Below are 14,804 nucleotides of genomic sequence, written 5' to 3' on the forward strand. Positions count from 1 at the left end.
TATGTGGCGCTCTGGTGGCCAAATGGGTTAAATCCATCTGTAGCTAAGCCAAGTCTAATGTTTCTGATTGAAGCTTTTCCAGTCACTACCATGAGATGGATGGCTCGTTACATTCTGATCTCTGTACTCCTGGTTCCTAGAATGCCATAGTACATCCTCTCTTGTTTCCGCATCATGAAACAACCTCTGCAATCTTGGTAATAATTGGAAAATGTCTCAGAACATTATGAGGAATCCACTTCACAGCATCGCCATCTTTCCATCTTGATGATTTGCATTTTGGGTATTCACTTAAGTTGGCATAATCCTTCCGGAATAGAACAAGTATTCTTACAAACACGGATCATATCATATCCAATTCCAACTGCACGAAGGAAATTCTTCATTTTACTGTAGGTGTGTGGCATCTCAGATGCATCTGGGAAAGAATTGCGAAAAGCAGCCAACATCGCATTGAATTATTGGTTGGTCATCCGCTCGGATGTCTTTACCTGAAGAAAGGTGACCATAGCTGAGAATACAGACAGCTTATTTCCTAGGGTGACAGCCATGTTGCATGGTTCCAACATGCGGGCCCACCGTTTTTCTTCTGCAGGTGAAAGTTCACAAAATACGCGAGCATTTTGTAGCATTGTTTCAATGTTGGTCAAACTCACTGGCTCCACCACCACCTCCTCCTCCTCCTCTTCCACGTGAGCATCAGACAGATCAAGATAGTGATCTGCTGCTTCCATACAGTCAGTAACATTGACGTTCACATCTTCACCATGATGAACCCACCTAGTATATGTGACCGACATCCCATACAATTGTAGATGATTTTGCACAGTTGACTAGGGTCTTGTAACTAAATTCATACAACTACTACACGGGCAGAGCACATCTAATTTCGGACCACCGTACTCAGCTTTGATAAAAGTCCATGAAGTTTTCAACCCCCTCGACATATGCGGTGGAGAATCTTTGAGCAGAAGTTATCCAAGTCATGTCCATCTGTTAGACATACAAAGTAGTTCTTCTACTAGATATTACAGGAAAACATATATGCTTTTATATGAATTCCAAAAAAATATCTAGGTCGATGTCTAAAGCTATGGCAAGATATTTGGACAAGCAGATCTAAGTAACAAAATATATGTAAAGCCAATTCAGCAAACAGATTTGAGTGCTAAATTTTGGCAGGCTATTTCAGCAGTCAATGAGGTCGAGCACACAGCCATCAAAGGCCATCTCAGCAACAAAGATTGAGTATAAAACGGTGTAGAGCTATTTCACCTAACAGATTGGCTACTAGACCATGGCAACCTACGTCACAATAAATATATGGCAGGATATTTTAGCAACTAATCGGGCATGGCATACCATCTCAGCTCAGTAGATTGAGTGCAGAACAGGGCAAGGAAGCTTCTTAATTAGAGCACATTGATTGTAAACTATTTCAGCAAACTATGAGATTAACAGCGTCTATCACCTAACATTTAGCGCTACTCCGACATGCACAGGGCCTCGGTCTAGAATCGCGTACCGTGGGAGAAGTTGGCCGTCGTGCGTATCCACAAGAACATCGCCAGCTGTGGTGGCGTGGCTAGAGGACGGCAGTCTACGAGAGTGTATTGTGGGAGCAAAAGGATCACCGTGCATCCCCTCGACGAACCGCGACGGCGACGTATCGGCGCAGCGGGGAGGGCGTCTTTGGCGGAGCGAATGGAATGGAGGGGTTGGGGGAGGGGGTTTGGGGAATATTATTGGCTAGTTGGCCGAATGGCGGTTGAATTTGGGATTTGGGGGGGATTTTCGGGCAGTGGGCGGGGGAGTTTGGCGCATGGTTGGTTTCTCCAAGTGCGGTCCCATGTGTCAGTGAAGAGGCAAGCCAAAGAGCGTCTCGTTTGCGTGAGCCGTGTGCAGGACCGACCGTGTGAGGGGTGCAATGCGACCACAACAGGCGTGCTGTGAGTGTACCGCCTTTTTTCCTTTTAAACTTGGTGCTTCGTGCAATCCATCGATACTAGTACTAGTAATCCCGTAATCCCGACTAAAACGGTGCGGCTGGGTCTCTTCTCGCATGATTTGTTGGGAGGTTGGCTTAGTTAGTTTTTTTTAGGACGAGTAATGCTACACCTACATAATTCCAGTTATGTAATTAACGTAATGTGAAACGTGTGGGTTGTTGATTGGAGATTGGGGGGAGGGGCCCACCACCATGAAAATCAGGGGGAGAGAGAGAGGCAATTTACCTTAACCCGTTCGTAGGTTCCCGTAGATGTAGAAAGATCTGAAATGCGTGAATGTGTAATGGACGTACTATTGGAGTGCCTAAGATAAATTGTGTATGTAGACCCTATGTGTTTATTTACTTCGCATGTTAGCTTTGTCTCAGGTCAAACCTTCTAAGTGTATACACATAAAAATGAATCATCATTCCATATATTTTCATACTCCTACAATATATCTTACTATTATTGTGAAAGTTCATATACACCAGACGAGATTCATGCAAACACGGCAGATTTTCATTACATTTCGAACTTTTATAGGACAGAAAAATAAAAGAAACCCGACCCTAAACCTTTTCTACGGCAGCGATCGAAGTCCTCCATCTGCCATCTCCATGTACAGGGGCAGGGTTCAAGACCCGTGAAGTGAAGGTGCGGTCTTCGGCGAGGAAGAGTAGAACACGGGAGACTGACCGGCCAATTGGCACACTATGCCATGCCGCCTCCCATGCCCTACTCATCCTCGGAGGAGTCCTCGACCTCGGCGGTGCCGGTGAACGTGAGGTCGATGATGATGGATGTGGACGGTCTGTCGCTTCACCTGCCACATGCTCCACCAAACTTTGGACGGCGGCAAGTAGGACGCGTGGCTGACGGTGCTCCTGTCGTTGGCTACCAGCGTGGCCACCGCTTGTGCGGTCGCGTCCGCGTCTGACTACGCCGCTATTGCTTTGCGAGTGGCGACTTGAGCGAGGGTGGCGACCTCGAGCTTCATCCCCAAATACAAGCACTCCCGCAGAGCGTTCGCGCTCGCGGTCATGGTGGATGTGGTGCCAGGTAGTAGGAGGATGCGCTATCGTGTGGAGTTTAGCTGGGCGTTGCCGCTTTAAGTAGCGCATTCCGATGAGGCTAAGCGTCCAGGTGCGTCATTAAGTCGCTGGAGTTGGTTCCTCGTGCACCGAGCCTCTTAATGACGGCATACGGACGAACGGCATGAATGCGGGCAGCTGGCGCTGGCTGGGTGCGCACCGCGCAACGACGCGAGGGACGAGGGTTTTTGGTGTGCCAGGGTAGTCAGTTGCGGTCGTGGCAAAGTTGGAGATGCCCTTTGCTTACATGCGATCCCCACATATCATTGAAAAAGCAAGATGACTCGGCATGGTCCCAGGTCCTGGGGATGTAGTTGACCGCGCTAGAACACTCCATGGATGCGACGCGGCGCGCGCGCACTTCGGCACCTCGTGCATCCTCGATGAGCTGGTTGTTGATCTGCTGGTCATGCCATAGGGCTAACGCCACCCTCGGCACCCTGAGGCCGAGCATGTCCAACGACAATGAGCGTGTCGCTCACCAAGGTCGCCGTGTCCAGAGGCGGTGCGCGAGCTGCGCCACATTGCTGGCCCCCACGACCCACATGAACGGTTGCCGGTGGCGAGGAGGTCGTGGGCCAGCTCCTCCATTGGACTAGTCTATGCCACGTCATCCCGACAGGTGTGCCCCACATGTCGGTTTCCTAGTTTTCCCGGCCAAATTCGAGCATCAGTGCTCTATAGTACGCATTGGGCGCAGAACAGGTGGTTTTTGTGTCCTGGTTCAAATGTGGTACAATACCAAGTTGTCACCTGATACTTCTCCAACGTATCTACTTTACCTAACACTTTTCCTCTTGTTTTGGACTCTAATTTGCATGATTCGAATGAAACTAACCCTGGACTGATGTTGTTTTCAGCAGAACTACCATGGTGTTATTTTTGTGCAGAAATAAAAGTTCTCGGAATGGAACGAAACTACGCGAGGATTTTTTATATCAAATAAGAGAATTTCAGGAGCCAGGAGGTACCTGGGTTGGCACAACCCACCAGGGCGCGCCTGCCCCCCCCCCCCCAAGGCGTGCCCAGGTGGGTGCTGCCCACCTGGTGGCCCCGCTAACCCTCAAACTGATGCTATAAAATCCCATATTTCCAGAAAAAAATCAGGGAGAAAGAATTTTCGCATTTCATGAGACAGAGCCGTTGCATCTCCTGTTCTTCATCGGGAGGCCAGATCTGGAGTCCGTTCGGGACTCCGGAGAGGGGGATCTTCGATCTTCATCATCACCAACACATCTCCATCGCCAATTCCATGATGCTCCCAGCTGGGAGTGAGTAATTCCTTTGTAGGCTCGCTGGTCGGTGAGAAGTTTGATGAAATTCATCATGTAATCGAGTTAGTTTTGTTAGGGCCTGATCCCTAGTATCCACTATGTTCTGAGATTGATGTTGCTATGACTTTGCCATGCTTAATGCTTGTCACTTTGGGCCCGGGTGCCATGATTTCATATCTGAACCATTTATGTTATCACCTTATTATCCATGTTCTAGATCCGATCTTGCAAGTTATAGTCACCTGCTATGTGTTATGATCCAGCAACCCCTGAGTGAAAATAGTCGGGACCACTCCCGGTGATGATCGTAGTTTGAGGAGTTCATGTATTCACCGTGTGTTAATGCTTTGTTCCGGTTCTCTATTAAAAGGAGGCCTTAATATCCCTTAGTTTCCAATAGGACCCCGGTGCCACGGGAGGGTAGGACAAAAGTTGTCATGCAAGTTCTTTCCATAAGCACGTATGACTATTTACGGAATACATGCCTACATTATATTTATGAACTGGACCTAGTGTCGTATTGCCCTAGGTTATAACTGTCTCATGATGAATATCATCCAACGAGTCACCGATCCAATGCCTACGAATTTATCTTATATTGTTCTTGCTAAGTTACTACTACTGCTATTGCTGTCGTTACTGCTACAATATCACTGCTATCACTGTTATCTTTACCGTTGCTACTGTTGCTATCATCAAAACTATCATACTACTGTGCTACTAATCACTTTGTTGCAGATAATTAATCTCCAGGTGTGGTTGAATTGACAACTCAACTGCTAATACCTTCAAATATTATTTGGCTCCCCTTGTATCAAATCTATAAATTTGGGTTGAATACTCTACCCTTGAAAACTGTTGTGATCCCCTATACTTGTGGGTTATCAAGACCTTTTTCTGGCGCCATTGCCGGGGAGCATAGCTACATTTGTTGATTCACTTGGGATTATTATCATATTATCACTATGAAGAATCTGAAGGATGCTAAGACTAAGATTTTTCCCTCAAAGACGAGGGGAGGTAAGGAACTGTCATCCAGTTCTGCTTTAGATTCACCTTCTGTTATAAGTAAACTTGCAAAACCACAACATGCTATTAATTCTGATCTGTCGCAAGTTATTGATGATGCTACTTCTGCTATGAATGCTACTCATGATGATGCTAGTACCTTGCTTGATGATGATGTGCCACTAGATGGATTTCTTGATGAACAAATTGCTAGAGTAAGACAACATGATATTGTTGAATCTGATGATCAACTTGAAACTAAAATCCTTGAAACACCTACTAGAACTAGCCCTCTTAGATATGAATTGACAAAGGTACCGAAAGGTTATACTATGAGTGAGGAGGGAACTACAGATATTCTTGCTTGTAAGGATAGAGATGATCTAAAGAAATTATTATGCAAGTATAAAGAAAGATCTCTGAATGATAAAATGAAATGTGATCCTGAGTTTGCTACTTCACCTATTTTTGTTCATGATAAGGATTATGAATTCTCTGTCGATCCAGAGTTAATCACTTTGGTTGAATCTGATCCTTTCCATGGTTATGAAACTGAAACTGTTGTGGCACATCTTACTAAGTTGAATGATATAGCTACCTTTTTTTCTCTTGATGAGAAGATCCGCCATTATTATATTCTCAAGTTATTCCCGTTCTCAATAAAGGGTGATGCTAAAGCACGGTACAATACTCTTGCTCCGGGTTGTGTGCGTAGTCCCCAGGATATAATTTATTACTTCTCTGAAAAATATTCCCCTTCTCATAAGAAACAAGCTGTCTTGCAGAAAATATTTAACTTTGTGCAAATTGAAGAAGAGAGTTTTCCACAAGCTTGGGGGAGGCTTCTCCAATTGCTTAATGCTTTGCTTGATCATCCTCTTAAGAAAAATGAAATACTTGATATCTTCTATAATGTACTAACCGATGCTTCTAGAGATTTTCTAGATAGTTGTGCTGGTTGTGTTTTCAGGAAAAAAACTATTGGGCAAGCAGAAGAATTATTGAATAACGTATGAAAAACAATGATGACTAGACTCCTCCTAAAACACATATTAAACCCACTCCAAAGAAGAGGGGTACACTACTGAAATCAGCTTCTTTGTCGTCCGCCATGACGGACGGCAAAGGCACAGATCCCGGACGGCAAAGGCCTTTGCCATCAGCCAGCAGAACGTCCGGCTAAACGAGCGATGGCAAAGGGCAATTTGTCGTCTGCTGGCGGACAGCAAAGGTCATGACGGACAGCAAAGGTCATGGCGGACGACAAAGACAGGCTCTTTGTCGTCTGCAGGCAGATCTCTTTGCCATGGCAAAGAGACCAAATATACATTAATTCTGTTTCTTCTTATATCAATTCATTTTCATAGAAAATCACACACACACACACACACACACATATATATATATATATGAGACCAATATAGGATATCCAACACATGTTACCAATAGTAGCAAGTTTGATCCATACATATACATAGTTTCATCAATATTACACAGTTTCATCCATAGGTACCAGGTTTCACAAAGTCAAAACAAAAACTAAAGACCAGCACTCCATATCTGAAATTACAAGAAATGACCTAAAACTACTTTAATAAAAACTATCTTATTACTAAGATCTTCTCTGGATCTTCTTCTTTTCTTCCAACCTGCATAACAAAAACACTAAGAAAGAGAGAATGAGTTAGGAGTAGAAATGTAGGATTTCACTTGGTGAAATGCAATGCTGTAGAAGCCAGCACTTCAGATCAAGACAATCTTAAATTAGTGTAAAGTTATGACAGATCCGTGCATGTGTACATAAAGCAATTAACCATAGTTGTACGTCCTAGCTACTCTAGCAAATACTCCTACTCTATTGCAATACAGAAGAACATTGTGCTGCTGTAGTAGGTAGAGGAGTAGGAACAACATGCTGCCTATGGGAAACTGATCCACGGACGCACCTGGTGGCCGATGGGCTTGGCCGGCGCTGCTCTGGCGAGGGGCGTCACTCCGGCAAGGAGGAGGCCCATGCAGCGAGGAGGCCCGTGCGGCGAGGGGGATGCTACTCCCAAGACTCCCATGCATGTCGTCCTCAGGATTTACCTAAAACATATAAGCAACAAGGATGGGTACAAAGACTCAGCAAGTTCATAAAGGAATAATAAACAGTACTCATATCAATATACCAAGACTCGGTTAACACCATACACTCATTAGTGTTCAACACATATAATGGTGCCCTAGATGCCTACATGCTCATCTCATTTCATTGCGTATACCGGTATAGCTTGAGTGGACGCCCACCGACATCCACTCACTCCAATATGTGGAGGTTGCCTCCAAAGTAGGTCGCAACCCAACAATGAAGGTCTCAATGTGCCCACCAAGGTAGTGCACGCCTTCATTCACTATCATCATGAGTGCAAGTATGCAAATGCAAGCATAGTACTTGAATCAACATATCATGGTCATCGTCATCGCCATCATAATAAACATCATTGACATGGAAGATATCATAAATAAAAATGGAATGTAGAGATTATGCAAGTCATTATCCCGTCGTGAACTTGCCTCAACCGCAGGGCACAAATTGTGAGGCAAACGGTTCCGAACTCGAAGTACCCACACTTGTCATCAAGCATATATCCCAGTCACAGCAAAGCATGGTCTCAACACATAAGAATATATAATTTAGTGGCACTCCTACACACAAGACCCCAGCTTATACGTACGTTATCACATTATAAGTCCTCATATCATCAACGATGACAAAATCTTAAGAGTATAAGTCTAGTTACAATCACCAAGTCGAACGTAAAATTCTGTCCAACATAGTACAGTCATCTTAATAATTTCATAGGATTTAGTGTATAACACGAAATCTAACAAATAATATATGTTTAAGCATCTGCAGAATATCCTCTATAATTTTTGTGTTGTGACTTTAATTTAATTAAACCTCTAGCATGGCCTAAACTGCCATACAACAAATTCTGCACCCCAGGAACATAAATTTCGGGACAGAAAACTAAAATGATGGCTGCTCTCAAACCGTACATCCAAACGAAGCTAATAAGTACTCTACGGAAACCTTGGAACTTTATCTAAAACTTATGTAAAGGGGCCAACTCTAAATTCTAAGCATAGCTAACTCATTTTTTAGATAGAAGCTTGCTGTCCAGAACTGTCAGGCACTGCAGTTTTTAACTGAACCAAGTTCAGTGATGTGCAACTGACATTGAGATTTCAGAGGGCAAATGCTGACAAAAGCAACTTCAGACCAAAAACATAAGTTAGCAGAATTCAGTTGCCTTGCAGTTGCAGCACATTCACTTTTAGGAAAGCATCCGAAGCAAAAATGTGCTAGCAACCGCCAAGGAATTACAAACTTATGCAATTCCTGTATGTGAAACGCACGACATATGCAAATTACAAACTGTAATCTAGGTTGCCTAATAGATCTCATCGTGACTTACTTTTCCGCTTGCCAGTGCGTATAACTTTGAACATCTCTTCTTCAGCAATAGGTCTGACCTGCAAGAAGATGAAGCATGGCAATATTTTAGTCGAGTGGGAACCCACTGATTTAGAAGCAAGCAAACAACAGCAGTTTGAACTGAGAAATACCTTAGGCAAAGGAACATCCCATTTGCCAGCCTTTTCCTTCCTATTTTGCTTAATTGTGTTGCTGAGAACCTAGACGATAAATCAGCAAGTGGTGCAATAAGAAAGGTTTGTGCCACGGCAGGCGGTAGGAACAGTGTATGTAACCTTGGCGCGCTATGTCGAATCACGATCCAGCAGATACGAAGGAATGGCACCCTCCTGAACATCATCATCAACCTTCTGCCGGGAAGAAGACTCATCAAGCATTTTTAGGCTGCAAGAACAACGCTTGTGAGTAAGGCCCACACAGCCGCAATCAGATACGCTGAATTCTACACCACGAGGAGAACATCTTTGATGCCGGAGTGTCTCCTATTCGTATTACTGATCTTCTACCTAAATGGGCCACCGTTCTACTACAGCTGTGATAGCGAACATCGCTCCTACTAGTTCTAGGCAAGTACCAACAGGAGCAATCAGCAAGCAGTCATTCAGAAACATTACATAAAGCACTTACGTCTTCTTCATCTGCGCCTTCTCGGAATACCGCTTCTTGGCGAACCTCTTGCCCTTAGCACCGAGCAGCTGCGACAGACAAACCTCACACGCATCAGCGACAGAAACAACCTATATAGAAACATGGAATTCGAAAGAGAGGGGTCGCAGCCACTCAGAACGGCAAGTGCCCTCAGAACGGTCCCTGAGGTTGGCGTGCAGCCACTCGGCGGACACCACAGGCTCGGTCCGCGGCACCGCGTGGACGGCGCCCGACGCGGCGTTGGCGAAGGCGGCCTCCGAGACGGCCGACGACGTGGCGTTGAAGCGTGTGGCGATCCCGAACGGCGTCATTGACGGCGACAGCGACGCCCCGCACCCGACCTCCGCAGCGGCGCCCATCCGACCCTGCCCTGCAAGTTTCTGAGAGGCGAACACTATCAGACCTGGCGGATCGAGGCGGTGGTTGCAGCGGCAGGGTTACGACCGCGGGGAGCGTGCCGGCGGCAGTGGCGAGGAGGATGAGGAGGAGCGGGAGGAGGGGAGGAGGAAGGGGGGTTTCCTTGGGGAGGAGCCGGGCGCCGCCGCGGAGGGCGAAGGCGGCCGAGGCGGCGCGCGAGAGGAGCGAGGCCGCCATGGGTGGGTAGGGTTCTGGCCTCGGGGCGTTGATGTTGACGTGGTGGGGTAAAACCGTGGTTAATCCGGCTGGAAAGGAACCCCTCTTAACAGATGGCAAAAAATCTTTGCCGTCTGCGAGCAGAAGCCAAAGAGGAAGGGTGAAGTGTACTGGCAATCAGTGGACCCCATCAGCACCTCTTTGCTGTCCGCTGGCAGATGACAGAGTCTTTGCCATCTGTCAGCGGACGGCAAAGAAATGACAGATGGCAAAGACCTTCTTTGTCATCTGTCAGTTCATTGTCGTCTGTTGTTTGGTAGCTGATGGCAAAGACCTTCTTTGCCCTTCGCAACTGGCGGACAGCAAAATTCCTAATTTCAGTAGTGGTATCTTACATCTCAGTCTTGAAGATATGCAAGAGGTAAAGAAATCTATGAAGGAAAAAGGTGTTAAAGCCGAGGATGTTAAAATTTTACCACCTATCGAAGAAAATACATGGGCTAGAAGCACAACCATCACCCAAAGTGGTAGAGGTAAAATCTTTAATGAAATTCAATGATAGTGATGATCCTCGTAATAAACATCCTAGTCTATGCCTTTATGAGTTTGATAATTACACTAGAAAGCAAGATCACTTCAATGTAAATATTATGAAACAATTGAAATACAATTCTGATATGATTGCTCGCCTAAGTGACTTGTTATTTAAAATCTCAAATGATGTTAAATGTGTAGGAAAGCATGCCTCTATGGTTCAAACTCAATTAGAACAAGTTGTTAAATCTCAAAGAGAGTTGCTTGATGAAATAAACAATAATATAAGTTACTTTGTTGTTAGAGTAGCAACTAGAGGAGGTAAAATGACTCAGGAACCACTTTATCCTGAGGGACACCCAAAGAGAATTGAACAGGATTCACAAAGAAACAACACTACTACACCTAGTCCATCTAAAAAGAAAAAGAAGAAAAATGATAGGACTTTGCCTGCCTCTAGTGAACCTGAAATAGAAAAACCTCCTGATAATGATAATGAAGTTTCTTTTTGTGATGCTGAAATTCAATCTGGTAATGAACACTCACTTTTTGATAATGAAAAAGATAATGATGAGGTTCATGAAGATACTCAAACTAATGATAAGGAACCAGATAATGATGTTGAGATAGAACCAGTTGTTGATCTTGATAACCCACAACCTAAGAATAAAAGATATGATAAAAGAGACTTTGTTGCTAGAAAACATGGAAAGGAAAGAGAACCATGGGTTCAAAAGCCTATGCCCTTTCCACCTAAGACAACTAAAAAGAAAGATGATGAAGAATTTGAACGCTTTGCTGAAATGTTGAGGCCAGTATTTCTACGAACTGCTTGACTGATATCTTGAAAATGCCTCCTTATGCAAAGTATATGAAAGACATCATCACTAATAAGAGAAAAATACCGGAAGCTGAAATCTCCACTATGCTTGTTAATTATACTTTTAAAGATGAGTACCTAAAAAACTTGGAGATCCGGTAATACCAACTATACCTTGCTCCATCAAAAGAAATTATGTGAAAACTGTTTTATGTGATTTGGGAGCTGGTGTTAGTGTTATGCCTTTCTCTTTATACAAAAGACTTGATTTGAATAAACTCACACCTACTGAAATATCTCTGCAAATGGCTGATAAATCAACTGCCATACATATCGGTATTTGTGAGGATGTGCTCGTTGTTGTTGCTAATGTTACTATTTTGACTGACTTTGTTATACTTGAGATGCCCGAGGATGAAAATATGTCAATTATCCTTGGTAGACCCTTCTTGAATACTGCAGGGGCTATTATTGATTGGAATAAAAGCAAGGTCACTTTTCATATCAATGGTAATGAGCATACGGTGCACTTTCCAAAGAAACAATTCCAAGTGAATGGTTTTAGTGTTATTAAAAAATCTTCGACAATCACTATTGGAAGTTTTCAGCTACCTCTACCTACTGTTAAAAAGAAATATGAAATGCTTATTGTGGGGGATATTCATATCCCCATTGAGGTAACTTAGTGATTTACAAAAGTTCTTCGGTTTCATATTAATCGAAAGTGGTTGTTAATAAAACTTGATCAACCTTATTAATGGATCATTTTTAGAGGTATGAAGTTGATGAATTTAATAAGCACTACCTTCTGTCCCTATCTTTTATTTTCTATTTTTATTAGTTAAATAAAATAAAATGCCATGCTTTGTCTGTTTTCTGAGTTTTCCGTGCAATAAAAAATGACCCAAAAATAAAAGTTCTCATAATGCTCTGAAAATCTGATACGATTTTTTTCTGAATATTTCTGAATTTCTGGTGCAAATAATATCAGAGGGAGGTGCACCAGGTGGGCACAACCCAACTTGGTGCGCCTTGGTGGGTGCTGCCCACCTGGTGGGTGTGACGCCCAGATAATTAAGCTACAGTGAACCTCTGCTAATGGTGCCATGTCACCTCGGTTACTGTTGATAAACTCGAGTTATTTCGAAATCGTTTCAAAATTCAAATTCAAATTAATGTCAACAATAAAAGTTTTCAAAAGTTATAATAAAAATTGTTCGGGTAGTGCCTAATATCACTTAGGTAGTTATAGTGAAGAAAACATAATTTTACAAAGTGCCTAAGTGCTTTAAATTAAATATAACAGAAGAGAAAAAATAAATAAAAGAAATAAATTACAAAAAAAGGAGGAACCCCCAGGCTCCGGCCCAGCAGGCCATCAGCCCCACTGGGCAAACCCACCAGGCCCAGCCGGCCACTCCCCCCACTCCCCTTATCCACTCCCCCCAGAAACCCGAACTGCCACCGACACCCCACTCCACCCCCCCCCCCCACAAAATATCTCTGCCCCCCTCTCTCCCGATTGGATCGGGATCGAGAGGAGGCCACCGACGCCATCGCCCGCCGCCACCAGGAGCCCACGTCGCCTCGCCGGACTTCCCCACTGGCCTGCCTCCCGCTCCGCCCGGTCGTCTTCGTCTTCCTCCTCAACCCCCGCTGCCCGAACCCCTACACCACCCTGTGAGGCCCCCCTTCCTCCTTTCCTCGCGGTCACCGCAGCTCGCGCGTGCGCTCGTGCCCACACCCCCTGCGGTCCTCCCGCTCGTGCATCTGCCCGCTGATGTGCTCACCGGTGCCGCTGCTGAGCTCCCCCTCTCCTCCTCTCTCCCTTGCGCGCACGCGATCACGGCCGTGGCCTCCTCCCCGCGGCTCCGCTGTCGCCGCCGTGACCCCGCTCGGCCCCTCGCGCTGTCCCGCGGGTCAGCCCCGCACTTCTTCTCCGTCACACGCCGGCAGGCCGCCGCGGTCGCCCTGGCCACTGGCCTCGCCCCGCCTCTGGTCCGCCTGCCGTTGCGGCCTCACTGCGCCTCCCGGCCCCCCGCTGGCCTCCATCGCCTCCCCTGTCCGGCCACCGCGCCGTTGGCCTCGCCTGGGTCATGCCTGACCAGGCTCGGGCGCCCAGCGCCCGTTAACTGCAGCGCCCGAACCGCAAGGCCCCTGGGGCCTATGACATATGGGGCCCGCCCATAGAACGGTTTATATAAAAAAAGAATTAAAAAATAATATATAATAAAAAAAATAATTAATAATAAAATTAATTAATTAGTTAATTAATTAACTAAAAATAACTTAATTAATCATGTTTAGTTGAACTAATTAAACTTGATTAACCTAAATATCTAATTAACCTAACTAATCTGTTAGTTCGGGTGATGTGTCAATGACAAACGGGCCCCACCTGTCAGTTTGACCGGTCAACAGTCACAGTAGACCGCTGACGTCATGCTAATGTAGTAAACCTAATCTTGGTTTAAATTAAATCTGTTAATTCCTGAAAATGATTAAATCCTTTTTAAATTAATATAAAATAAACCGTAGCTCAGATGGAAAAACTTTGTACATGAAAGTTGCTCAGAACGACGAGACGAATCCGGATACGCAGCCCGTTTGTCTGCAACACATCCCTAGCATAGCAAACACGCAACTTTCCCCTCCGGTTCATCTGTCCGAAAACGTGAAACACCGGGGATACTTTCCCGGATGTTTTCCCACTTCGCGGGTATCACCTACTACTACGTTAGGTCACCTCTAGCACCCGCATATTGCCATGCTACGCTTTGTGATACTTTGATTGCTCTGTTATTTATTGTGTTCCCCCTCCGTTACTTCTTTCCGGTAGACCCCAAGGCTGTCAACGACCCCCAGTTCGACTATGGTGTTGACGACCCCTCCTTGCCAGAGCAACCAGGCAAGCCCCCCCCCTTAATCACCAGATATCGCCTATTCTTCTCTATACTGCTTGCATTAGAGTAGTGTAGCATGTTACTGTTCAGTTACTCCTATTCTGTTGCATAGCCTGTCATTGTTGCTACAGTCGTTGATACCTTACCCGCAATCCTAAATGCTTAGTATAGGATGGTAGTTTATCATCATTGGCCCTACATTCTTGTCAGTCTGCCTTGCTATACTATCGGGTCGTGATCACTTGGGAGGTGATCACGGGTATATACTATACATATATACATACTATAAAGATGGTGAATAAAGTCGGGTTGGCTCGTTGAGTACCCGCAAGTGATTCCGATGTGGGGGCTAAAAGGACAGGTGGCTCCATCCCGATAGTGGTGGGCCTGGGTTCCCGACGGTCCCCGACTGTTACTATGTGGCGGAGCGACAGGGTAGGTTGAGACCACCTAGGCGAGAGGTGGGCCTGGCCCTGGTCGG

At 45.3% G+C, this 14,804-nt stretch overlaps 1 protein-coding gene across 1 annotated transcript; it reads right to left on the bottom strand.

The window, feature by feature from the left end:
- Window positions 1-458: 458 nt before the first annotated feature.
- On the bottom strand, window positions 459-10,144 carry LOC123158000 (uncharacterized). Its single transcript, XM_044576154.1, has 7 exons — window positions 9,473-10,144; window positions 9,121-9,229; window positions 8,977-9,045; window positions 8,826-8,883; window positions 7,311-7,452; window positions 6,955-7,013; window positions 459-491 (listed from the first exon to the last, which is right to left on the bottom strand). The coding sequence occupies exons 2-7, from the start codon at window positions 9,213-9,215 to the stop codon at window positions 459-461; spliced, it is 456 nt and encodes a 151-aa protein (XP_044432089.1). The 5' UTR covers window positions 9,216-9,229; window positions 9,473-10,144.
- Between the last annotated feature and the right edge of the window lie 4,660 nt (window positions 10,145-14,804).

The sequence above is a fragment of the Triticum aestivum genome, chromosome 7B (genome assembly GCF_018294505.1).
Source record: "Triticum aestivum cultivar Chinese Spring chromosome 7B, IWGSC CS RefSeq v2.1, whole genome shotgun sequence".
Classification (NCBI taxonomy): Eukaryota; Viridiplantae; Streptophyta; class Magnoliopsida; order Poales; family Poaceae; genus Triticum; species Triticum aestivum.